Consider the following 25504-nt stretch of genomic DNA (forward strand, 5'->3'; position numbering starts at 1 on the left):
CGAGCGCTCGCATCGGCTATCCGTCGCCCTAACCGCTAACCTGGTTACCATCGATGCTTTACTTGCATGCTTACAAGCATACGCTACCCCTTTCACCCTCACAAAACCTGGCGTTCCAACGCTGTCCGTACATTCCACCAACGCTCTCCCTGTTACACACCATACCTCTCGCGCACACTTTGGTCCACACCTCTCCTCCGTTACGTCCTCCGTAACACTCACCATGGGCGTGCACTCTTGCATCCACCCACTAACGCGCTCACATGGGTTCTCCCACACCCGCGCCATGACCAATTCAGGTGTGCTTTTTCGCACACGTTCCACCACCACCTTACTCTCCGTGTCACACTCACCCTCGCACGTACACTCCGTATTGCTCTCACTCCCTGTGTCACACCCCGTACACACCGACGTGCATTCTCGCTCGCACTCGGTTTCACTCCCACACTTTATAACACACCCACTCGCCGACGCACACTTTTTCCTCCCACGCGTGCCATTTCCACTCACACGGGACCCTTCACCAACGCCCGGATGCTTCCTCGATCCCAAGCGCGCGAAAATTCTTTTGTTGCTAAACATCCTCTTACAAAATCTCCCCGCACAATATACAGCACGTCTCACCTTCGGGGTTCTTCTTCCTCCCTGCACCAAAACCTGCAAACTTCCATTTGGATTAGCGAGTACAGCATCAGGATGTGCATTTAGACTTTGAGCAATTTCCATTCCTTCCTCCGATTGTTGCTCTTTTAACTTTAAGTCCCCGGTCTCTCCAATTTCAACTATACCCATAATTTCTTTGTTCACCTCGACGACCGTTGGCTTTAATAAAATTCCCTCTACCTCATCGGTCGCCGGCTTTTCCAAACCCCGGGTCGCGATTTCTACCCCCGTCATTGTACCCGTGCTTTCCTCCGCTTCGCTCAACCAGCGCTTTTCGACCCGCTTTACCTCCTCGTGCACCCCTGGGACCCTTTCGCCCACCATGCGATCCATGGTCTCCCCACATTTTTGCATGCGGTCACCCATTCTGTTCGTTATTGCTTCCATTTTGTTTAACAATCGCCCACTGTTAGCCCTCCTTTCGTCCCTAATTACCCCCATTTGGCCCCCTATCTTGTTTTCCATCCCTTTGAAATTATCGTCTGTTTTTACCATAAAGGCCATCATCTGTTTCATAAACAGGTCCAATTCATTGGCATCTCGGGTTCGGCTACCGCGACCACGGCCGCGGCTAAATTTGGTGCCGCTACACCCACGTGCGCGAGGACGCCATTTCGTGCGCCTGATACCCCCTCAACCACACCTTCTTTACTCTCCTCCACCCTTTCCTCCACATACATTTCCCCGAGGTCCTGGGTCGATTCCACCCTGTCTATCTCTCCCACCGACATCCGATCGCCTTGATTGTCCATGGCGCGATCTCAAAATTCGGGTTTTGCTTTATAAAACAAAATAAATTTCGGCAGCTTGTAATTTTGAGCGCGTTAAGCGCGCTTCGGGTCCGATTTCGGGTCCGATCTCCCTCCTCGACACCAATTGTTACTCTAATAGTACAATTGGTGTTCCAAAATTTGGGCCTAACAAATTTAGTCCCAGGTCCGAATCCAACTCCTCGACACCAATTGTTACTCTAATAGTACAATTGGTGTTCCAAAATTTGGGCCTAACAAATTTAGTCCCAGGTCCGAATCCAACTCCTCGACACCAATTGTTACAGACGCGGGTTTTAGATGTTATATTGACCGAGCGGTGGTGTATTTAACCGCGTCCGAACAGTTCCTCCCCGATTAAAACCCGATTCCACCCGACGTTGACCCGATCGCCCCACAGATATTCAATCGGGAAATCTCTAAAGTGACCGAAAGAGAATGAAAAAGAAGAAGAAGAAGAATACGGAGGAAGAACAGGTTTTATTATACACACACAAGCAATGGATGGAAGAAGCAGTAACACAGCGAATCCTTAACTTACACTATTCATTTTTACTTAGCCCCAAGACAAACGAGCAGGACAGGACGTTCACACTTACACAGGGGATAATGCAGGCAGGTAAGGCTTGAGATGGAGGCAAGGTCGGGGGGCCGCCGTTCGCAATTCCTCGCGGTTTTGGCGGGAAACCCTCGTCGTGTATCCGCTGTGGTCGACGGCACGCGCTGGTTCGGCACACCTGCTCCTCTTCTGGGGTGGGGCCGTCTCCCTCCTTTCAGCGCGTCTCTCCAAAGCTGGTCTCCTTGCCGAGTACCTCTCCTCTTTTGCTTGGAGCGTTTCGCATCTCACCGCCTCTCTTTGGTGCAGCCTCTTTGCTCCTCTCCCAGGGTCATCTCCAGCTCATCTCCAGTCATCTGGAAAAGCAGTCCCTTACAGTCGCTTTTATCACCTCGGGCGAAATCAAGCCGCCGGCTCCGAGGCCACGCCTACCGGGTCACTCACCGCGGTGTTGATTGGCTGTTAGGGCTGGTTCACTCCTTCCCTCTCATGACGAGGTGGAGACACGCCTTTCTTCCCCAACCTTACCTCGTGGCCAATGGTGGTTTGAAGAAAACCGGCCAAAATGCGGAAGGCAACTGGAAGGGAGGTTTTGGGGAAATTGGAAGGGCCTACGCTTATTTTGTTTGATACAATGCAAAGTCAATCTAGTGGGAAAACACATACTTAGCCTACATGGAATAAGGAAATACACTATTTAAAAGATATATCGTGACCTGCGTGTACTTTTCATGCAATTTAACTAGGACGCTGACTGCGACCATTATTTACATTACAGGGTGGTACTGTACGTTTGTAACGTTCACATTGTAACGTTCACATTCGTTACACTTCCTCCAAAATTGTTACACTTCTCAAAAACCGTTACACTTCTCAAATTCGTTACACACTTCTCAAAATCGTTACACACTTCTCAAAATCGTTACAATATGTTGTATTGTAGCGGCTACCACTGGGTTTTCACAATCGCCTTGCACCTATCAAGGACGCGGAGCGATCACCATGCCGGGCTCGTCCAGGACGCCCGGGCAGGCCCGCGCTCAACTTGCCAGGCCTCGGTCGGGACGCCCGGGCATGCCCGGGCAGGCTCGCCCTCAACTTGCCAGGCCACAGCCAGGACGCTCGGCCACGCCCCCTCTCGCCTTTCCTGGGCAAACGCTCCGGGATAATGTGTGTATATATATTGCTGCCCGATAAACGGGCTTTTCAGAGTACGTGAGTGTTTTGTTTGAATAAAGCAACTCGGACGAATTCCAGCTTTTTGTCGCGTCCATTCTTCCGATCGACGTGGGAGCCCGAGCTCCTTCATTGGTGACCTACCGACATGGACACGGCAGTGGCCCTTAAACTGCCTACCTTCTGGGAGGCTCACGCGGCGGTTTGGTTCGCACAGGCGGACTCCCTGTTCACCCTGCGAGGCATCACGGCCGACGACACCCGCTTCCACCATGTGGTAGCAGCGCTCGGTTCAACCACCGCGGCCCGCGCCCTGAGCCTCCTCGAGAGCCCGCCAGCCGCTGACAAATACGGCGCGATTAAAAAGCTCCTCCTCAATGCTTTCGCCCTCCCATCGGCGGAACGCGCATGGCGCCTGCTCGACCTGCCCGAGCTCGGCGACACGCGCCCTTCCGAGCGAATGGACTACATGCTTTCGCTGCTCGGCGAGCACTCTCCGGCATTCCTGTTCCGGGAGCTGTTCCTCCGTCAGCTGCCTAGCCCGGTACGCCTCGCCCTGGCAAGCACGACGATCACGGATCCCCGTGCCCTTGCCAGGGAAGCTGACAAGATCTCCGCCGCAGGCCAGCGCATCGCAGCAGCAACCTGGGGCCCACCGCCGTCCGACGCAACACCCATGGCGCCCGAGCACCCGGCACGGTCGACGACCGAACTGCCGACGCAATTCGCGGCCGCTACACCGAGCCGACCACCTCCAGCACGACGACCGGGGCCTCCACCTGACCAAGCATGGTGTTACTATCATGCCAGGTTCGGACAGAAGGCCCGGACAAGCCGACCCCTGTGCACCTTCGGCAGGCCGGGAAATGGCCGGGCCGGCGTTCATTACCAGCCATGAGCGCCGGCCACACTTGCAACTTACTGTTCATCATGGATAAAGCGTCCGGACGGTGCTTCCTGTGCGACACCGGCGCCCAACTGAGCAACATACCCGCCTCTGCCCAGGACAGGCAGTCCGCGGTTTGCGGCCTCTCCTTGGTTGCAGCCAACGGATCGGCCATCTGCACCTTCGGCCCACGCAACGTCACCCTCTGCTTCGGCGGCCAACGCTTTGCTTGGACGTTTGTAACCGCAAACGTGCCCATGGCTCTGCTAGGCGCCGACTTCCTCTGCGCACACGGACTGCTGGTGGACATCCAACGGCGTCGTTTAATCAACGCCGAAACCTTCAGCTCCCTGGTATGCACATTGAGCAGCTCCGCGCCGACCGAGCTGGCATGCGCCCTCCCGGCGGCGAACGAGTTTGCTCGCCTGCTCACGGAGTTCCCGGCCCTCACACGGCCGACGTTTTCGGCCGTCGCAGTACGGCATGGGATCGAGCACCATATACCAACCACGGGCCCGCCGGTCTACGCCAGAGCCCGCCGCCTCGACCCAGCCAAGCTCGCCGTCGCCAAAGCCGACTTTGATGCTTTAGAACACCTCGGCATCGTGCGGCGCTCCGATAGCACGTGGGCTTCGCCACTACACATCGTCCCAAAGCCAGGGGGCGGCTGGCGCACATGTGGCGACTACCGCCGCCTTAACAACGCTACCACCCCTGACAGGTATCCGATCCCGCACATCCAAGACTTCTCCGCCCGTCTGCCGGGACGGCTCATTTTTTTCGAAAATTGATCTCATACGGGGATATCACCAGGTACCTGTCAGGGCGGCCGACGTCCCTAAAACGGCAGTCATCACGCCGTTCGGCTTATTCGAATTCTTACGGATGCCGTTTGGTCTCAAGAACGCGGCTCAGGCATTCCAGCGCTTGATGGATGGCGTGCTGCATGACCTGCCGTTCCTTTTCGTTTACCTGGACGACATCCTCGTCGCCAGCACGTCCCGGGCCGAGCACCTCCTCCACCTCCGAACACTGTTCGGGCGCCTCAGCCAGCACGGCCTCATCGTCAACCCGGCCAAATGCCACTTCGGCACGACGGCCGTTGATTTTTTGGGCCACCACATCACCAAGAACGGGGCCGTGCCGCTGCCAACCAGGGTCGAGGCCATCACCACGTTCCCGCGTCCCCGTACCATAAAGGCCCTGCAGGAATTCCTGGGAATGGTGAATTTTTATCACCGCTTCGTGCCCCGCGCTGCTCAACTCATGCGGCCCCTCTACAAAGCCCTCCGGGGCAAGCCGGCCAAGCACGACATCGCCTGGTCCGCAGCAATGGACGCGGCCTTCCATAGCTCAAAGCGGGCCCTCGCCGACGCAACACTGCTCGCTCACCTGGTGCTCAACGCTCCCATCGCCCTCACCACGGATGCCTCCGACTACGCGGTGGGCGCCGTACATGAGCAATGGGTGAACGAGGTTAGGCAGCCACTCGCCTTTTTCAGCCGGCAGCTCCGGTCGAACGAGCTCAAATACAGCACGTTTGACCGTGAGCTCCTCGGTCTACACCTGGCCGTCCACCATTTCCACCACCTCCTGGAGGGCCGACCTTTCACGGCGTTCGTCGACCACAAGCCGTTGGTTTACGCAATGGCCAAGGTCACGGAGCCGTGGTCGGCCCGCCAACAGCGCCACCTCTCCGCCGTATCGGAGTTTACCACGGACATCCGGCACGTCGCCGGCAAAAACAACGCTGTGGCCAACTGTCTTTCCCGGGCCAGCGCGAACGCGGTCCACCTGGGCGTGGACTTCGCGCTTGTGGCGGCGGACCAAACCACCGACACCATGGTGCAAGCCCTCCGGGCGGCGGACACGGGCCTCCGCCTGGCCGACATCCCCTTCGCGGACACTGTCCTGCTCTGCGACGTCTCCCAAGGCCAGCCTCGCCCCATCGTGCCCGTCACCTGGCAACGCCGCATCTCCGCCTCCCTCCACGGCCTTTCCCACCCGGGCCGGAAAGCTTCCCAGAAGCTGGTGTCGGCATGATTCGTCTGGCACGGCCTTCGTCGGGACGTCCGCGATTGGACCAGCACCTGCACAGCCTGCCAACGGGCCAAGGTCCACCGACACACCCAGGCCCCGCTGGCACCTGTCACCGTGCCCGAACGACATTTCGACCACGTCAACGTGGATCTGGTGGGCCCCCTCCCCCTGTCACGGGGGTTCACACACCTGCTCACCATGGTGGACAGGACCACCAGGTGGCCGGAGGCCGTTCCCCTCATCTCCACCACCACCGCCGAAGTGGCGCAGGCTTTCATCGCCACCTGGGTCGCCCGCTTCGGTGCACCGGCAGACATCTCATCAGACCGCGGACCACAGTTCACCTCTGAGCTGTGGGGCATGGTCGCCCGCAACCTGGGGGTCAAGCTCCACCGTACTACGGCCTACCACCCCCAAGCAAACGGGTTGTGCGAGCGATTCCACCGCTCCATGAAGGCCGCGCTCATGGCCGGCCTTCAAGACGGCGGTTGGGCCGACCGGCTGCCATGAGTCCTTTTGGGCCTCCGCATGGCCCCCAAGGAGGACCTCCAGGCATCCACCGCCAAGCTTGTCTATGGCCAGGCGCTACGCGTCCTGGGCGAATTCGTGCCCGACGCTACCAGTTCCTGGTCCGCAGCTCACCAGCGCTCGGACCTCCAGGAGGCCGCCCGACGGTTTGCCCCCGTGCCAACATCCCACCACTGTGACCCCCAGTCCTACGTCCCCCCAGCACTTCGCACAGCGGAGTATGTTTTTGTGCGTCACGACGCACATCGGGGGCCACTCCGGCCGCCGTATGACGGGCCCTTCCGGGTCCTGCGACGGGACGACAAGTCGTTCGTCATCGACATCGGCGGCAGGTCGGACCGGATTGTGGTGGACCGCCTCAAGCCGGTGCACGTGGACGTCGACCAACCACCACGGTTGGCCCTTCCGCCGCGGCGAGGCCGCCCCTCGTCCACGGTGCCCCCCACTCGACCGCCCACCACCACACCGGACCCCCCCCCCCCCATTACCCGCCAGGGGTCGCTTCGGCCGGGTCATCAGGACCCCCCTCAAATTGACCCTGCTGGTGCAAGTCGATTTTGGGGGGACGTGTGTAGCGGCTACCGCTGGGTTTTCACAATCGCCTTGCACCTATCAAGGACGCGGAGCGATCACCATGCCGGGCTCGTCCAGGACGCCCGGGCAGGCTCGCCCTCAACTTGCCAGGCCGCAGCCAGGACGCTCGGCCACGCCCCCTCTCGCCTTTCCTGGGCAAACGCTCCGGGATAATGTGTGTATATATACACAAAGAATTAAGTTAAGCACCCCTACACAACGAATTAAGGTAAGCACCCCCTAATATATATTCTTTGTGTATATGTATACATTGGCATATATTCTAAGGTATGTGAGATCAAATAATGATTGGTATGACATTAGCAATTATCCATTGATGAAATGCAGATGAGTGCACTCATCTGTGACGCCCATCGCTCGTGCAGCACGTGTTATCATCCACGTGGTCGTGATTTTCTGTAAATGCACTATCATCACGGGTTATTGCAAGTCACGCCTGAGCTCGTGTGGGGGTTACATGGTCATTTTCTCGTAATGGTGGCTCGTAGACGGTTGTCGGACGGAGAACGATGGCGGATAATAGGCATGATCGAGTCCGGAATGTCCAGAAAAGCTGTAGCTCGAACGTTTGGTTACCACCATTCGGTGATCAGTCGGTTGGTGCAGAAACACCAGGAAACGGATGCGGTGAAGGACCGCCCAAGGTCTGGAAGACCTCGCGTGACAACAGTCCGCCAAGATAGAGCGCTTTTGAGACTGGTGCGACGATATCCCTTCGCCTCGAGCCATGTCCTGAAGGACAACTGGCTGCCCAACAGAAGGCTATGTCACCGTACCGTGAGGAACCGCCTGAAATCGGCCGGTTTAAGGTCAAGACGAGTGATCAAGCATCCAAGGCTACTCGAACGACATCAGAGGGAGCGTTTGGCATGGTGCCTAGCGCGACGTGGATGGAACATCCGGTCTTGGAGGCGAGTTCATTGGTCGGATGAAAGCCGGTTCTTGCTGTACGTGACAGATGGGCGTGTTCGGGTGTGGCGCCACAAAAACACCGCGTATGCACCTAAAAACATTCAACCAACGGTACCCTTTGGTGGTGGCTCGATTATGGTCTGGGGATGCTTCTCCCATGACTGTAAGTTGGACCTGATAACTGTGTGAGGTAACCTCAACGGAGAGCGATATGCCGAGGAAATCCTGAATACCACCGTAATCCCGCACTTCGATGACCACACCCTCGCCAGCAGACCCATCTTCATGGATGACAACGCCAGGCCTCACCGTGCGAGACGCGTCCGAGCCTTGCTGGAGCAAGGTGCTGTGACAACCATCCCCTGGCCTGCGTACAGTCCTGACCTGAACCCCCTCGAGCACGTTTGGGACATGTTGGGACGACAAATTGCGAAGATGGTCCCTCCAATAGCCAATCTGGATGAATTGGAACGTGCATTACATCGGGAATGGAACAACCTGCCACAGCAACGCATACGACGGCTTACAGGGTCTATGAGACGTAGGGTTGAGTCAGTGATCCGATCACGTGGGTCCTACACACGTTATTGACGCAAAGATCGCTAGAGGTCTTCTCAGAACAATGACTGTACGTTAGAAAACATAAACGTCATCCACACTGTCCGTGATGGACCTATAGCTCCATACTTAAATTGAGGTGAAAATATGCCTAAAATTCCCAAAAAATTTCACCTTAAATTATTCAGAATAAAATATTGAAAACGGCATGATTGTTATGTTTTTATGTGACCATAATATCACTTCTCCAGAAAATATAGCAATATCATGGGTATATTACACTGTTTTGACGACAACAAACTTGTAATGTGCGAGGTTGTAAAAAAACGGGGGGGGGTGCTTAACTTAATTCTTTGTGTATATAATAATAAAAGGCAGTGTCCATCCGTCTGTCCATCTGTCTCCTCCATCACTCCAAAACCATGAAACCTAGCAGCCCCAAACTTTGTATGCATACACCTGGACCTCCAACAGATTGCAAGAATGCAAACTGGGTGTTTGAATGGGATATAACATCCTTTTTGAAGATGATTAACGAGGTGCTCATAATAAAAACAAGTACAAAAAGTTTTAATTAAAACAAAAGCCACGTCGATGTTACACAATGCCTAGATGCAGCTGTGCCTATAACGTCGATGTTATAGGCACAAGACGGTTTTCCGGTCTTGCTGGCGACGGTTCGTTTTTTTCGCAGGTCTCCACGCTCTCCATCGAAATCGAAGTTAAGTCATTGTTCCAATTTGTATTTTCGTTATAACTGTATTTCTTTTATGGTGTATGTACGTATATTGTCCCGTCAAAGATTTTCGGTGCAAATCTTTCATACCTGTATTGAAAATCGCGTTAATTCGTGTCGTCTCGAGGCCCTGTACAGTGTACACTGTACAACCTTGAGGCTTTGTTTTTCTCTCAGCGCCTGTCGTTTGTGATCCAATAACTTTCGTTCTCTGTTTTCGCAGTCTTTCCACCCCAAAGCCTACTTCCTTTTGCAAATCTCAACTCAAAAAAACAAAAAAAAAAGACATTACCTTCTCTGTGCTCATTCGTTTATTCTTTCTTATTCGTTCGTTCGTTCTTCGACCACGTGTTTCTCCCCCATTTCCCCAGATAGATTGTCAAATTTCAATTCGTTATTTTATCGTCCATGTGATATTGTTTGATTATAGTTAGTTTTGGTTTGAATTTCCTGTAACTCGTATTTAATTAATCGTGTTCTGCTCCTCGTGTGTGGCCTTGTACTGTAGTTGTACCCCCGTCGGTGTTTTGTTAACTTAAGTGTGTTTTGCTTGGCTCTTGGTTTTTTCCCTTCTACCCCGAACATAATACTGTCTAACGTTCTAAATCCCCACCCCCCCCCCCCCCCCAAAAAAAAAAAACCAAAAACATTTATTTTATTTTCTCCACGTGTACTGTTGTCTCATCCTGTATTTTCTGTCCAGGTGTGCTGTTCGCCCCACCCCAATTATCTCCTTGCCATCCACCGTTTGCCCTGTTCACGTGACTCGTGGTGGTCCCTCTCGGCTCTCCCCCCGTTGGTATTTTTGTGCATATAAGATTGTTCATAGTTCTGTTTAAATATTTTTAAATATGTTTAACCTTTCCCCTTCTGTTTTTTATTCAGTGGTATATTACAACACGCTGTTTTTCTTCCTATTTAAAAGGCTTTTCTCAATTTCCTCTCCAACTCATTCCACTTCAAAAAAAAGAAATTCAATATCTTATACGTCTCCCTCACTACATGGTCTAAATTCACATTCATTCCATCCCTCCTCCATCATCCTGAACCGGATTGCTAACTTGAAAATCACAACAAACCCAATTTGTTATCAATGTTCGTCTTTCATTAATCATCCACTTTCTAAACTCCCCTCTTGCCCCTCCCATCCAAATCCCCCCCCCTTGCACCTACACTCCGAAACTTCCCCCTTGCCCCTCCACTCTTAAACTCCCCCCTTGCCCCTCCACTCCTGAACTCCCCCCTTGCCCTTCCCCTCCTAAACTTCCCCTTTGCCCCTCCCCTCCTAATCCCCCCCCTTGCCCCTCCACTCCTGATCTCTCCCCTTTCCCCTTCCCTCCAAAACTCCCCCCTTGCCCCTCCCCTCCTAAACTCCCCCCTCACTCCTGCCCTTCAAAACTCCCCCCCAATCCCTCCCATTCAATTCTCCCCCCATACCATTCCTCTCCAATTCTCTCTCCTCCCCCCTCCTCCTCCAAGCTGCCTCCTCCCCACTTCGTCTCCCTTCTATCTCATACCTCCACCCCCCCAAACCTTCTACTTTCCTCTGCCCCCCCCCTCAAACAACCCCTCACTGTGCCGCATCCCTTCACCAGCAAACCTTTCATCCTCCACATCCTTCCCTTTCTTGGAACTCTTCTGCAACATCTGAAACACTATCAACTGCTCTCCCTACCTCCCCCTCTCATCCTTCATCTTACCCTACTCCTCCCCTCCCCTGTCCTGTACCCGATGCTCCCCCTCTCTCTTCATTAACGGTATGGACCTCAAACATCCGGGGCCTTCGCTCAAACCTGACTGATCTCTCCATACAGGTTGCTTCTGACAATCCAGACTTGATCTGCTTAACAGAGACTTTCCTCCTTCAAGATGTCTCTGATTCCTTAATATCTCTTCCTGGTTACTCCCTCCTCCGGTATGATAGACCTGAGCCTCGGCCTGGTGGTGGGGTGGCTATCTTTGTCAAAAACTCTCTTCCTCACTCTCCTTGCACTGCTCTCTTTCCTCCTCACCCGCAGGAGTACCTCTGGTTACGGCTTCCTCTCCGCTCCCACCTTTTGTTCATATGTGTTCTGTACCGTCCCCCAAACAGTGATGACTCCATCTACATTTCAATGTCTGACAACATGGACCAACTTCTATCCACTCATCCCAACTCTCTCTTCCTCATATGTGGTGACTTCAACTGTCATCATGCCACCTGGTTGGGTGTGGGTTCCTCTCTCACTAGTCATGGCACCTCAGCAAAGGACTTCTGTGACTCACTGGGATTGACACAATCTGTCAATTTCCCGACCCGGATCTCAGCCAATGGAGTATCTTCTCTTCTAGACTTGGTTATGACAAACTTCCCTGCTAATGTCTGCTGCTCTTCTTCTGCTCCAATCGGTTCTTCTGATCATGTGCTTGTCAAAGTGGACATCTCTCTGGCCATTCTCAGAGAGCCTCCTCAGCGTCGACGAGTCTGGCATTTCACTCAGGCCGACTGGGACGGTCTTCAAGCAGCCATCAATCGTCTGGATTGGTCTCCCATCTCCACTGCCTCTGACATCAATTCTTCCTGGGAATTCTTCCAAAGCAAACTGATCTCTCTCATGCACAGATTTATCCCATCTCGCCTTCAATTGTCTTACCCTTCCTCCCGTCCATGGTACACTGAATCTTGTGGTGAGGCAGTTGCCCTGAAACAACTTGCCTTTGCCTCTTGGAAGGCTAATCCAACTGAAGGAAATCTCAGTTCCTTCCACCAAGCTCGGAACAAGTGTGTGTCTACCCTCAGGAGTGCCAGGAAGCACTATCTCTCCTCACTCAAGAATGAACTCTCAAACCTGTCTCCTTCCTCCAAATCCTGGTGGCGTCTGGTCAAATCCGTTTCTGGTGTTTGTTCCCCCTCCATCCCCTCCCTTACCTCAAATGGCCACACAGTTGACATCGCACGTGACAAAGCCGAATGCCTCAACTCTGTGTTCGCCTCGAAATCCTTAGTCCCAAACCCATCTCTCTCTGTTCCCACCTTTCCCAGTCGAACCCAACTGCTCCTGGACTCTGTGTCCTTCTCTCCTGACAAGGTGGAGGAGTTTTTGTCAAACCTCGACTCTGATTCTGCAACTGGACCAGACGGCATCAGCCCACGGGTCTTAAAATCCTGCTCTGCCGCTCTATCTCACCCTCTCTCTGTTCTTTTCACCCTATCTTTTGCTCAAGGTCATCTGCCAGCATCCTGGAAATCAGCTAACATTACCGCTTTACACAAAAAAGGTGCAAAAACAGATCCTTGCAACTACAGACCAATCAGCCTGCTCCCAATTATCAGCAAAGTCATGGAATCCATCATTGCTTCGGATATGAAATCTTTCCTCTTCTCCAATGGCTTGATCTCTGATCATCAATTTGGTTTCAGACCAGGTCACTCTACTCTGGACATGCTGCTTCTGCTGTCTCAACAATGGATGGAGGTCCTCAATGCCAAACAGGAAATCAGAGCTGTCTCCCTTGACATATCAAGGGCCTTTGATACGGTCTGGCACCCAGCTCTGCTCACCAAACTCTCCTCCTATGGTATCCATGGAAATCTCCATGCATGGCTTGCGGACTTCCTCTCTGGTCGTAGTCAACGTGTGGCCCTGAATGGATTTCTCTCATCTCCCCTTCCTGTTCAGGCTGGAGTTCCCCAAGGAAGTGTGCTGGGCCCTGTGCTTTTTCTGGTCTTTATCAATGATCTCTCTGACTCTCTGGAAAATCCTTTCTATCTCTTTGCTGATGACTCCACTCTCTGCCGCTCCATTCCTCTTCCCTCAGATCGGCAGTCTGCAGCCTCCTCACTCTCTGAAGACCTGGACAAAATCACAGACTGGTCAAACAAGTGGAACATGTCTTTCAATCCTGCCAAATCTCACTCTCTTACTATGTCTCTCCGAAAAGATCGACTGGACAACCCTCCCATCTACTTTCTCAACAATCCTCTCCAAGAAGTTCTGTCACTCAAGCTTTTGGGTCTCACTATCTGCCATGATCTTTCTTGGGAAAACCACATTTCCAAGCTGGCCTCCAAAGCCAGTCGCCGACTGGGCATCCTCCGTCGTGCGAAGTCCTTCCTCGGCACACCTGAGCTCCTCACCACTTACAAGGCTTTCATCCGCAGCTCAATGGAATACTGTTCTCCCCTATGGGCTGGTGCTCCTGCCTCACACCTGGCTCGGCTTCACGCTGTTCAATCCAAAGCTTTCAAAATCATTGGAATCTCCCGCGATGAAGCTATCTCTGAGGGCCTTTCACTCACTCACCGCAGGCAGGTAGGTGGTCTTTCTGTCTTCTACCGACTCCTCTCCGGCCTTGCTCCCCCAGCTCTCTCTGTGCTCTGTCCCCCAAATATTCCTGCAGGTCGCACAAGATCTGCCAGCAACCCTCTGATGGTTAAACTGCCGAAATCTCGGCTCTCTGCTCACCTTCACTCTTTCATTCCTCTTTTCTCCCGCCTGTGGAACAAACTCCCACACTCCCTTCAATCCCTCTCCTCCCTCCAGGTCTTTAAAACAGCTGTTCACCACCATCTCTTATCTTCCCCCATCCATAACCTTGAACTTTTCTACCCCCACTAATTCACCCCAGATCCACCTTGTTTGAAATTCCAACTTATTTCCTGGAAATCCTGGCAGTGTCCATATGTTTATACCTCTCCCACCCCCCCCCCCTTCACATGCCTCCCCCCCTTCACATGCCTCCCCCCCTTCACATGCCTCCCCCCCAAAGCCCTCTCCCTCCCACAGATCTCTCGATGTCTCCATGTCTCTCGGTCCCTGCTCTCAAATGTTGTGTTTGTGTCCTTCCCCCTCTCTCCCCATCTTGTCTACCGCTCCCGATGTTATTTGTTTTATGTGTCTGTTTGTCTTTCTGTGTGATTAATGTTCGCTCTTTCACGAGCCTCGATCTTGTATACAAAAAAAAAAAAAAAAAAAAAAAAAAAAAAAGACAATCCTATTGATTCGATTACTTGATGTTATTTTTGTGCAAAGTGAAAATATATCTCGGAAATTTCCTGTGTGTGGCGACGAATTTTTAATATATCTCGGCATTTTCCCGTCTGTTATTTCAGGCGGTGTATGACTGACCATGCCGCGATTTATAAAAAATATATCTCGGTTCCCGTGTGTGGCGACTCGTGAACGAAGCTATGCTCCTCTCTCCACATTATTGTGACGACGTATAAATTAAATATTTCATCGTGACGATTGTCATCAAATGGACGAATTTTTAATATATCTCGGCATTTTCCCGTCTGTTATTTCGGGCCGTGTATGACTGACCATGCCGCGATTTAAACAAAATATATATATCTCGGCATTTTCCCGTCTCTTATTTCGGGCGGTGTATGACTGACCATGCCGCGATTTAAAATACTAGGGCATGCCCGTACTATATATATATCTAAAATTATATCCCCCCCCCTCTATTTACATGAAATGGTTTGGTCCATTCGCAAAGCCAAAGCGAACGGCTTGCGAGTACGGTGACAATCCCCCCCCCCCTCTATTTACATGAAATGGTTTGGTCCAAAGCGAACGGCTTGCGAGTACGGTGACAATCCCCCCCCTCTATTTACATGAAATGGTTTGGTCCAAAGCGAACGGCTTGCGAGTACGGTGACAATCCCCCCCCCTCTATTTACATGAAATGGTTTGGTCCAAAGCGAACGGCTTGCGGAGTTTGGTAAAGAAATCGCCATAGCGTGCACAAACGCGCAGGAAAGCGAAAGAATCGCAAATTAGTTTTAATTAGTTTTAAAACATAGTTTAACGCCAACATAGCGGCAACATAGTTTGCCAACGTGAAATAAATGAATACGCTCTCAAATGTGCCGTCCGAGGCAGAGTCTGTTCGCCACGTTCGGCACACGTGATAACTCGCTGCTCTCTGATTGGTTGAATCGTTTTTTGGACATAGCTCGGTAACTACTTCTCCGATTAATATGAAACCTTGAAAAGGCACATCCTCGGGTCCCCAGCAATATACCTGGCAAGTTTCAAGTATATCGGACCCGTGGTTGTCGAGAAACAGCAGTCACAGACAAACAAACAAACACACAGACACACAGAGATTACTGGAATTATAGATAGACTAGGGCATGCCCGTACTATATATAAGCTAGGACGTGCCCGTATGTGGGTGCCCGTTCCTTGCAAAAAAAAAAAAACTGCAAAAAAAAAAAAAACTGCAAAAAAAAAACAATGGTTTGGTCCATTCGCAACGACCACAGAACCCCCCCCCCCCTCTATTTACATGAATGGTTTGGTCCATTCGCAAAGCCAAAGCGAACGACCACAGAACCCCCCCCCTCTATTTACATGAATGGTTTGGTCCATTCGCAAAGCCAAAGCGAACGACCACAGAACCCCCCCCCCCCCCCTCTATTTACATGAATGGTTTGGTCCATTCGCAACGGCAAAGCGAACGGCGAACGGCTAAATCGCCATAGCTCGGTAAGTACTTGTCCGATTAATTTCAAACCTTGAAAAGGCACATCCTCGGGTCCCCAGCAATATACCTGGCAAGTTTCAAGTATATCGGACCGGTAGTTGTCGAGAAACAGCGGTCACAGACAAACGTACAGACGTACAGAGATTACTGGAATTATAGATAGATATATATCTCAATGGACTTGAAGTTACAGGCCTTTGAGAATTCATTTCGTTCTATAAAGGGCAACTTTCATCGGATTTTCTTCCAGTTTTTTTTCAACCGAGTCTAAAACTATGTTAGCGACTGTGATAAATGAAATGATTTTTCGAATTTGATTTGAAATAAAACTGTGTGAGAGAGGAAGACACCACGGGCCTACAAAACAGGCCTCAAAGCTATGCGAGTTAATAAAATGGTGGATATTTGTTTATATGAAGGCTCTCCCAGAATGGGTGGAGCCATGGTTCCCAGAATGGGTGGAGCTTTGAGGTTTTGTCTTCTCTGCAAGAACAAGAAGAACAACAAGAAGAAGAAGAAGAACAACAACAACAACAACAGCAGAGGGCACTCTATGAGCAGCATCCGCGACGCGGCTAAAAATCCAATGTGGTGGTTTACCAATATGGCGGCCCACCATCTTGGTCATCCCACTGCACCTTGCTGGGTTCTTAAGCCGCCATTTTGTTTTGGCTGACTCAAACGTGCTTTGCCTTGGAAACACGATCGATAATTATCTTTACATATTTGAATAATATCATCAAAATCTGGATTCGGATATGAGGATTGGATGCTGTAAACGAAATAATCTTCAAATCTGGAGAGAATTCTTAAAACATTTACCATATCTTGCGATTTTATAATAAGTGTGTGCATGCAGTTATTTAAGCAAGGCTGTGATTCTCATTCTGAGCTTTTTTTTATTTATTCAACTCAATAATCGTTTTTAACTTAATTCTTACTTGCATGGGAACTGCTCGGAGACGCGTTTTTTGAATGAAACGTTTTTAGCAAAGAACACTTTTTTTAGTCGTTGGGACAGCTGTTACTGTTAGACAGAGTCAAATCTGAAGTTGGAATTTTGAAGATCAGTTCAGATGAAGAATTTGTGGAGCTTATCGCATTGTGGTTTTTAACCATGTGTGGAAATGAAATAAAGGGGTGGAGTGGGGGGGGGGGGGGAGGGGGAGGCAGATTGAGTATATCTTATTCCCATCACGAAGAGACTCAATGTTACCCGGCAACGCCGGGTACTTTTGCGAGTAATGTATACTAGTACCCTACTGCAAAGCCGCAATGAGCCGGCGAAGCCAAAGCCTCTTGCCACTATTTTACCCATCACTATGGCATCAGTAGGTTATGTAGTTGGTAGTAGGTAGGTGTAGTAGGTACCGTACCTAGTTCAAAATGACACCATTTGCATTCTGGATGAGTAAAATTTATAAAATTTACTTCTTGATTAATTCGGTGAATTCCGTCTCAACTTCGGATATTTCTGGCCATGAAAAACTATCCCCTATGGCCGCGAGATTTCTAATAAATAATTCTTCGTCAATTTTAGAATATTTGAGGCTGTTTTCAGCCTCCGAAACGTGGTAATAAGCTTTTTTGAAATATTTTTTCAAATGCTCGAATCTCATTAGTTCCGGTGTTTGGTGAAGATTTTCGTTGAAGATAACCAGTGCCCGTGCGGGCCCGGGGAACGAGGTTGGTCTTAAAGTATTTTAATTACAAATTAAAACGGGCGCCAAAATTTAAATTTTGACGGGCGCCAAAAAAAAAAAAAAAAAATTAGAGTTGCATAAGATTGTGAATCAAAAAAAGACGGGTGAAACAAACTCCTATTGAACTTTTCTCAATTTTTTATGCATACTTCTGCATCCGCTGGCGGCCTCCATGGAGCGATTGGTGCGTCAACGCTTCGAAATTATCAAAGGATTCAGCAAAATCTGGCTTTTCAACATAATACGTACACGTTCATTCACAACACCGGCTTCACCGGCTATAATTTACTTCTATAAAATATTTTTAGGATGGAGTCTTGCCACTATTTCAGCCAAGTGGGCGAAACTTGTCAGTGCCCTGCGCAGTGCAGGCAGGCCTTCACTTAACGCTTCTTTGCTGTTCACGCATTTATCCAGCAAAGGTACAAAATTTTTGTTTTTTGTGATCTCCATGTTGTTTGTCCCTCAAGTATATTAATGTTAGTCAACCAGGTTGTATACCATAGGTTTTCTCTCCGTCTGTCTGTCCGTCCATCCTACCTGTAGTTTTTCAGACATTTTCCCCATACTGAAACTGGGTACATGGCTTTACTATGATTAGTTACAGAACAAGTTCGAGTTTCAGGGTTTTTCGTCAATTTTTCACATAGTTATGCAGTTTCTGGACTTAGAACAGTAGGGGGCACGTATTGCAAAGCAATTATTGCTCTTGTTGAAAGGGGAATTCTCACAGTTTCACTCTCCCTTTCTAACTCAAGGTGCTATCAGGAAAGAGTGAACAATAGTAAACAGTAAATTAATGTAGGATGTTATGATTCATCCAGTTGAATTAAATCAGTACAAAGTTTATAATTGAAAATGCTGAACTTACAAGTCGGTAGAGCCGAAGTTTCGGCGAGAATCCACTCGCCTTGATCACAGCAGATGTTGAAGTGAAGAAGCAGCTTGAAAATGGTCACGTGACAGCAACATTGGTTGAGTGAATTGGTCTGTTGACCAATCCGGGGGTGCCATGACAATTGCAGAAGACGTGGGAGAGATGGAATAGCGTCGTCCCACGTCCCACACAGATTAACTACAAAGATTAACTGACAAAGATTAACGTGACAGATTAACGAAACAAATACAAAGGGTGCCCAATAAAATGAGTCATCTGAGACTTGTGGGGTTATCTGTGTTCATCGTGTTCGCAATGGAGAATTTCTTGCACTCATTTTTGCACTCATTTTTTTCCCTCCAAATTTTGATTTGGTAACTATGCCCTGAATGTACGTATAGTAGTCAGGGCCCTTAGGGATATTTTGGTTCAAATTCTTCCAAAAGCATCAAATTTGGCGCAGATGTTGCCCATGACATACTCTTTCGATTTTTGACGGGCGCCAAGGGCGGTACGATCCGGGGACCATACCGGTCCATCCCGCCATGTCACCTGACCTATGACGTCATAATTAGGATATGCATCCAATCACATGGCGTACTATAAGTGGTCAAAGTTCAAAATGAATCGATCGAAAAATGAAGGCAGGGATCCATTTTTAAGGTTTTCATAAAATCCAATATGGCCGCCAGGTCACATGACCTATGACGTCATATTTATGACATGTATACAATCATGTATACATGAACCCGGATCATGATCGCACAAAAATTAAACACAAGGATATGGCATACAGTTCATAAAACATCAAAATCCGTACCTTTGTAATTAGACTGATGAACTGCATATGCCTGAAAATTAGGAAATAGACATGTAAATATTTCCTCTAATTGTCAAAAATAAGGTCAGAGTTCGATTACCCAACCCAGAAACATAAAATGGTGAACCTCGCGTAAATCTTGACAAAAAACTCAAACACCGACATGTTTGACTCAAAAATGACCTTTAAGATGACCTTGAGGGTTGACCTTGACCTCGAATCATCAAAATAACATCATAATTGGATTCCTCGACCTCGAAAACCCCTGAAAAGTGGTATCATACATGATTCCAACCCTTTTGGTTATTTAACTGATTTTCCTCTAATCCGGGTGGTGGCCATTTAGTATTTCGCCAATATGGGGCCCCTGGGGGGGGGGGGGCCTGTCTTGGCGCCCGTCAAAAATCGAAAGAGTATGGCATGGGCAACATCTGGGCCAAATTTGGTGCTTTTGGAAGAATTTGAACCAAACGGCCCCAAAATATCCCTAAGGGCCCTGACTATAGGTCCATTGCAATTCTCATGGTTCATTTTCTCATTGCAGAGCCTAAATGCAATGAAATGTTGTGTTTGTGTGCTTCCCCTTCTCTCCCCATCTTGTCTACCGCTCCCTCTTTTTATATGTTTATCTGTTTGATTTGTTTGTGTGATAAATGTTAGCTCTTTCACGAGCCTCGATTCTGTATTTTAAAAAATAATAATAATAAATGTGCAAAACTTATAGAAATAACTTTTTATTAACTCTCGTTCTCAATGTGATATGTGTTCAAGAGTTATAAAAAACTGTATTAAAAAAATAATAGTTTCAGCAGTAAGAAGCAATGCGTTTCCAAAAGGAAACTAATTTTAACTGCAAACCATTTGTTGTATTCAATTCATCCTGGTGTTTTGTTCTACAGGTCAAGGCACTGAGAATTGTAGAATATTCATTTGGATGTTCATTGCATACGTGCTGCTGTTGGTCATTGCTTCAGAACTTTTGGTTTGGTACCTGCTTAAGAAAAAAGGTAAGAAGCAATGCTTGCACATGACGTAAACTTAAGACTGAACATTTACGTGAAAGATTTATATTTGCTGGGAAACAAACTTGAAAAGTGAAAGCAAAGGGAAACGCAATCATTGGAATTCACTTTATCCATCATGTTCCTTAAACGAAATGTGAAAAACTAATAACTAATAACCTCTAATGGCCTCTAATAAGAAAAATGGCCTCTAAAGGTGGTTTATTCCAAAAGTCCCTGGTGTTGGGCTAGCGGCTAGGGTGCCGGCTTAGTGATTCTAGGATCCTGGGTTCGAATCTCGGTCGATCGCTGAATTAACGCCAGGGGGGTTGACTCAGCCTGTTCATCCCTTCCGAGGTTGGCTAATTGAGTACCAGTTCACTGGTAATTCCCTGCTTGTCGTTAAAGGCTGCAAAAAGGGTTGGCGTCAGGAAGGGCATCCGGCCGTAAAACATTGCTTCAAAAAGGGGACCGAAAAACAACAACAACCACAGTTCCCGAAAAAGGCCAACCCCCGCTTGCGGGGAAAAATGGCCTCTAAAGGTGGTTTTTTTAATTTATTTTTTTTTATTCCAAAACGAATAACAGGCATTGTTGAGATAATATTATTTTTGGAAATTTTGAACAGGACACAATTGCAAACAAGATTTATATATATTTTAATGAAAGTGTGCTATGATAGACATTTTAATGAAACATCATTCGTTCCGTATTATGTGAGATATGTGAGATGTGGATGTAATAACAGACACACCAGGTTATATATTATGTGTTTATTTAGATCATATAAACCAGTTCTACCACAATCCCACTTGTATTGTTTTATTTAACAGGAACGAACCAGAGGAAGTCGAGGAATAAATATATGAAATGAAACACACAACATCACATGTGGAAGTTTCAAATCTCCGGATTCGTACCTGCTGATGATTTTATACAGCCCAAGAACACGTGCTCCATTCACCTGTTGCAGCTCCATCAATCACTTCATAAATGAAATATTTCCATGCACCATCGAGTTCACATTGCTAAGCGCTGCCACAAAGAGCATCCTGCGTTTACTCACTCATGTTTCGGATGCACTTTGTAAGGTTTTTTTTGCTGACGAAATGCTCGGGTGCCCTGCTGTCTCTGGGTGCCGAGTGAAGCTTGACCAATGACGGTCTAAGCAACCTGTGATGAAAGCTTTGCTAAAATTGCCTGATATACTATGTAAAAACATTCATTTGCAATTTTCAATACACTATAATTTGATATATGTGTCCTTGTATGTGTCCTTGTGATGGATGTCGCCTCTGGATAGCCCCGAGAGGATGGCGTGTCTTTAAGAGACTATGATCGCCAGTCACACCAGAACTTCCCGCGGGATCCCACACCCAGAGCCATGTTACCATCTACCCGAAAAAGCCCAAGAGCAGGTCCTGTACTGGCGGTTACGCAACAGCCCTTAGTTAGTCGGCTGAGCGGAGCCAACGCTACACAACTACGCCTGAGATCGAAATTGGATAACAAATCAGTTCTGGCCAAACACCTCAGCAGTCTTATGCCTCCATCAGAACCGACAGAATAAATCAGGACAGTTTCTTGAGGAAATGGCTTTTAGTGACAATAATCAAAAGGCAAGTATTTACATGGACACAAAACAATGAAATGACACATATGTACAACAATTCATCACAGCGAGTATACTTTCCAAAATTATACCCGACATGACAGACCCGCCTTCGGAACCTTACCAGTGACTTAATACAATACAGTATGCCACCAGCGTATATCCGATGTGGAAGGGAGAGATGAGTGATTGGCAAAGGAAGATGAGGTGAGTGATTGGCAAGGAAGACGAGAAGACAGAAAGAGATAGATGTGGACAGGACAGATCCCTGCACTCTTGTCTCTGTCTCTTTCCTCTCTCTCTCTCTAACTCTGTCGTGACCCTGACTTTGTGAAGGTGGGGGTACACCATCCTGGATGTGGGGGATCTCTGCGTCGCTCCTGCAAGATTGATCAGTCGTCTCCGTGCTGCGGGCTTGTTCAAGGGAACTGTCCGGGCCTATACAAAACAACAACAACAACAACAACAACAACAACAACTACAGTTGGATTTAAATCCATGTAATCACTTTGGCCACGAATGTATTTTTGCCCATATAGTAACAATACACAGGACGGTGTTGTCATCCAGGAATGTTGTGACCAACAAAGGAGTTGCAACAAAGGAGTAGTCCATTAGGCCCATCAAGCCTGCACAATGGTTATACCCACCTATGCTTGTTTGTCTGTGGTCTATCCTTTTTAAATGCTGAGTGTAACAGAAGGAGGCAGAACACATCATTATTAAGGTCTTTGGTATGGCTTCACTGAGGTCTGGTTTAAACCCTCAAGGTTCCAGACTCAAAGAGGATGCATACAATTATAACCAGTTATGCCCCCAAGTTAATTTAAGGAGGATGAGGCCGAATTTAAGTTGTGATGTATTTTCTTTCTCTCGAGGTTGCTCCCTTGGGACCATCATATTGAGTTGGTGTGTGGATTGTGCAGAAGCTGAGGCTGGCTGACCGTTAGTTAAAGGGTAGCTGTCCAGTGAGAACGAGCAGTTGGTGTGTAGATTGTGCAGAAGCTGAGGCTGGCTGACCGTTAGTTAAAAGGCAGCTGTCCAGTGAGAATGAGCAGTTGGTGTGAAGGCTGAAACAGCACCACGGATACAATCTTACCTTGCCCGTTTACCAGACTGTCGAAGACGCTGCACACTTACCCATCTCCCACCTCACCATTGCAAGGACACACAATCTTCTTTTCTCCAATTACCTCTTACTTATCATTTCTCCCTGCTAGTAGCTTCTTATTTTTTTTTTTGACAAGATCAAGGCTAACGTACATAAGAGAAATGTAGTGGAGGACTGGTGCTGACAGTGGAGTAGGGGGACAAATAGCAATGTATTGAACAAGCAGGAAACATAGCAATCTACAAGTAATGAGGTATAGATGAGGGATGGTCAATGAGGGCAAAAAAGATTGCGAGTAATGTTTTCAGAATAAAATCAGGTGTTCCTGTAGGTTTCCCCTGTGGGTAATGCATTTCACAGCAAAGGCTCAACCATGAGCACCAAGGAGCTTCCAAAAGACCTCCAGGATAAAGTTGTGGAAAGGCACAGATCAGGGGATGGGTATAAAAATATTTCAAAGGCCTTGAATATCCCTTGGAGCACAGTCAAGACGATTATTAAGAAGTGGAAGGTGTATGGTACCACCAAGACCCTGGCTTGATGAGGGTGTCCCTTCAAACTGGATGACCAAGCAAGGAGGACTCTGATCAGAGAGGCCACCTCTTGGTGGTCGATGACATGATGACATGAATTGGCCATGATGGCCAATGACAACTTTGAAAGAGATACAGGCCTTTATGGCAAAGACTGGTCACTGTGTGCATGTGATAACAATATCCCAAGCACTCCACATGGCTGGTCTGTACAGTAGGGTGGCAAGAAAGAAGTCATTACTCAAAAAAGCCCACCTTGAATCCCATTTGAGGTTTGCAAAAAAACACTACGGAGATTCTGAAGTCATGTGGCACAAAGTTTTGTGGTCTGACGAAACCAAGATGGAACTTTTCGGCCTAAATACAAAATGTTACATTTGGCACAAACCCAACACAGCACATCACCCAAAGAACACCAACCCTACTGTGATGCATGGTTGTGGCAGCATCATGTTATGGGGATGTTTCGCATCAGCAGGGACTGAGGCACTTGTCATGATATAAGGGTAAAATGGATGGAGCAAAATACAGAAAAATTATAAAGGAATACCTACTGCCCTCTGCAAGAAAGCTGAAATTGGGAGGGAAGTTCACCTGTCAGCATGACAATGACCCAAAGCTATACTGGAGTGGCTAAGGAACGAAAAGATAAATGTCCTTGAGTGGCCCAGTCAGAGCCCCGACCTAAATCCAATCGAAAATCTGTGGCATGACTTGAAGAATGCTGTCCATCAACGCTCCCCACACAGCTTGACTGATCTTGAACAGTTTTGTACAAAAGAATCAGCAACTATTGCCCAATCAAGGTTGCAAAGTTGGTAGAGACCTACAGTATACCCAACAGACTCACAGCTCTAATTGCTGTCAAAGGTGCTTCTACCAAGTATGAACTCAGGGGTGTGGACAATTATCCAACCAAGAAATTTTAGTTTTGCATTTTAAATAAATTTTCTGGAATTTGTACAATTTGTTTTCCCTTGGAAGTTGTGGGTTGCGATGTGTAAATAAAGGTGGAAAAAGTCTGATTTAATGCAATTAAATTCCAGGCTATAAGGCCACAAAACGTGATAATTTTGAAAGGGCGGTGCAGACTATATATAGGCCCTGTATATGTAAGTACATATTGTTACGGAACCCAACGTCGGCCTCTGTTCCCCTTCCCGAGGGGGGATTAATCCCCTCGTCTTTGACTGACCGACTGGGTCCCTGGCGCTGCACAGCTACCTCCGGAAAGGCAGGTGCACAGCCCCGTTCGTACCGCGGTCAGATGTTAATTGCCGAGCGGTTTTAGCAACCGCGGCATGAACTATTAACAGAAACTAACCCGATCCTTGAACGTTGGCCAAAATCGTGCCACAGGTTTTCAATGGGGAAATCACTAAAATGACCGAATGTGAAGAAGAAGCAGAACAAAGGTAGGAAATACAAATATGATTTATTTACGAATTACTATTTACACAATCAAAGAAACCAAGGAAGAAGGAAGAATAAGAAAATAATTACAGAAAGAGGGACGGATCAGAAGGACACAGTGCAACGCTAGCTTACCTATGGCAGTCTTACTTACAAACCCAGGACAGAACAAACAAAGACAGACTCACACGAATGGGCAATGAAGGCAGGCACGAATGGCTGGAAAGGGGGGAAGGTTCAGCTCGGACCAGAGGACGATCGGGCCGGGAGGGAGCAGCCACACTGCTCCCACACAAAACTCTCCACACTCTCGTTCGTCCGGCGGCATTGCTTCGTGGCCGCGGGTCGAACTGCCGTTAGAAACTCAACCCCACCCAGCTGCGGTGGATTCAGCGGCGATGGACTCCTCACTCATCTGCTGTGGGGGCTTCCTTGGTCAGCCACTCCACTGGACTCTCCGCTCCTAAACTGGACTGGACTCGACTGGGCTTCGGTGCACTGCCAACTCTCTCACACATCTGCCGTCCCTCCCAAAAGGCTT

At 48.7% G+C, this 25504-nt stretch overlaps 1 protein-coding gene across 2 annotated transcripts in view; it reads left to right on the forward strand.

The window, feature by feature from the left end:
* The window catches only part of LOC137424739 (T-cell surface glycoprotein CD4-like), a 66478-nt gene extending 44930 nt beyond the window's left edge, over positions 1-21548 (forward strand). For both annotated transcript variants that reach the window (XM_068112510.2, XM_068112501.2), the window contains exons 6-7: positions 20193-20300; positions 21128-21548. In XM_068112510.2, the coding sequence (XP_067968611.2) occupies positions 20193-20300; positions 21128-21168 (149 nt within the window). In that variant the 3' untranslated portion in view covers positions 21169-21548. The remainder of the gene's footprint in view (positions 1-20192; positions 20301-21127) is intronic.
* Positions 21549-25504: the final 3956 nt, after the last annotated feature.

The sequence above is a fragment of the Myxine glutinosa genome, chromosome 1 (assembly GCF_964187855.1).
Source record: "Myxine glutinosa chromosome 1, kmMyxGlut1.1, whole genome shotgun sequence".
In the NCBI taxonomy this organism is placed as follows: domain Eukaryota; kingdom Metazoa; phylum Chordata; class Myxini; order Myxiniformes; family Myxinidae; genus Myxine; species Myxine glutinosa.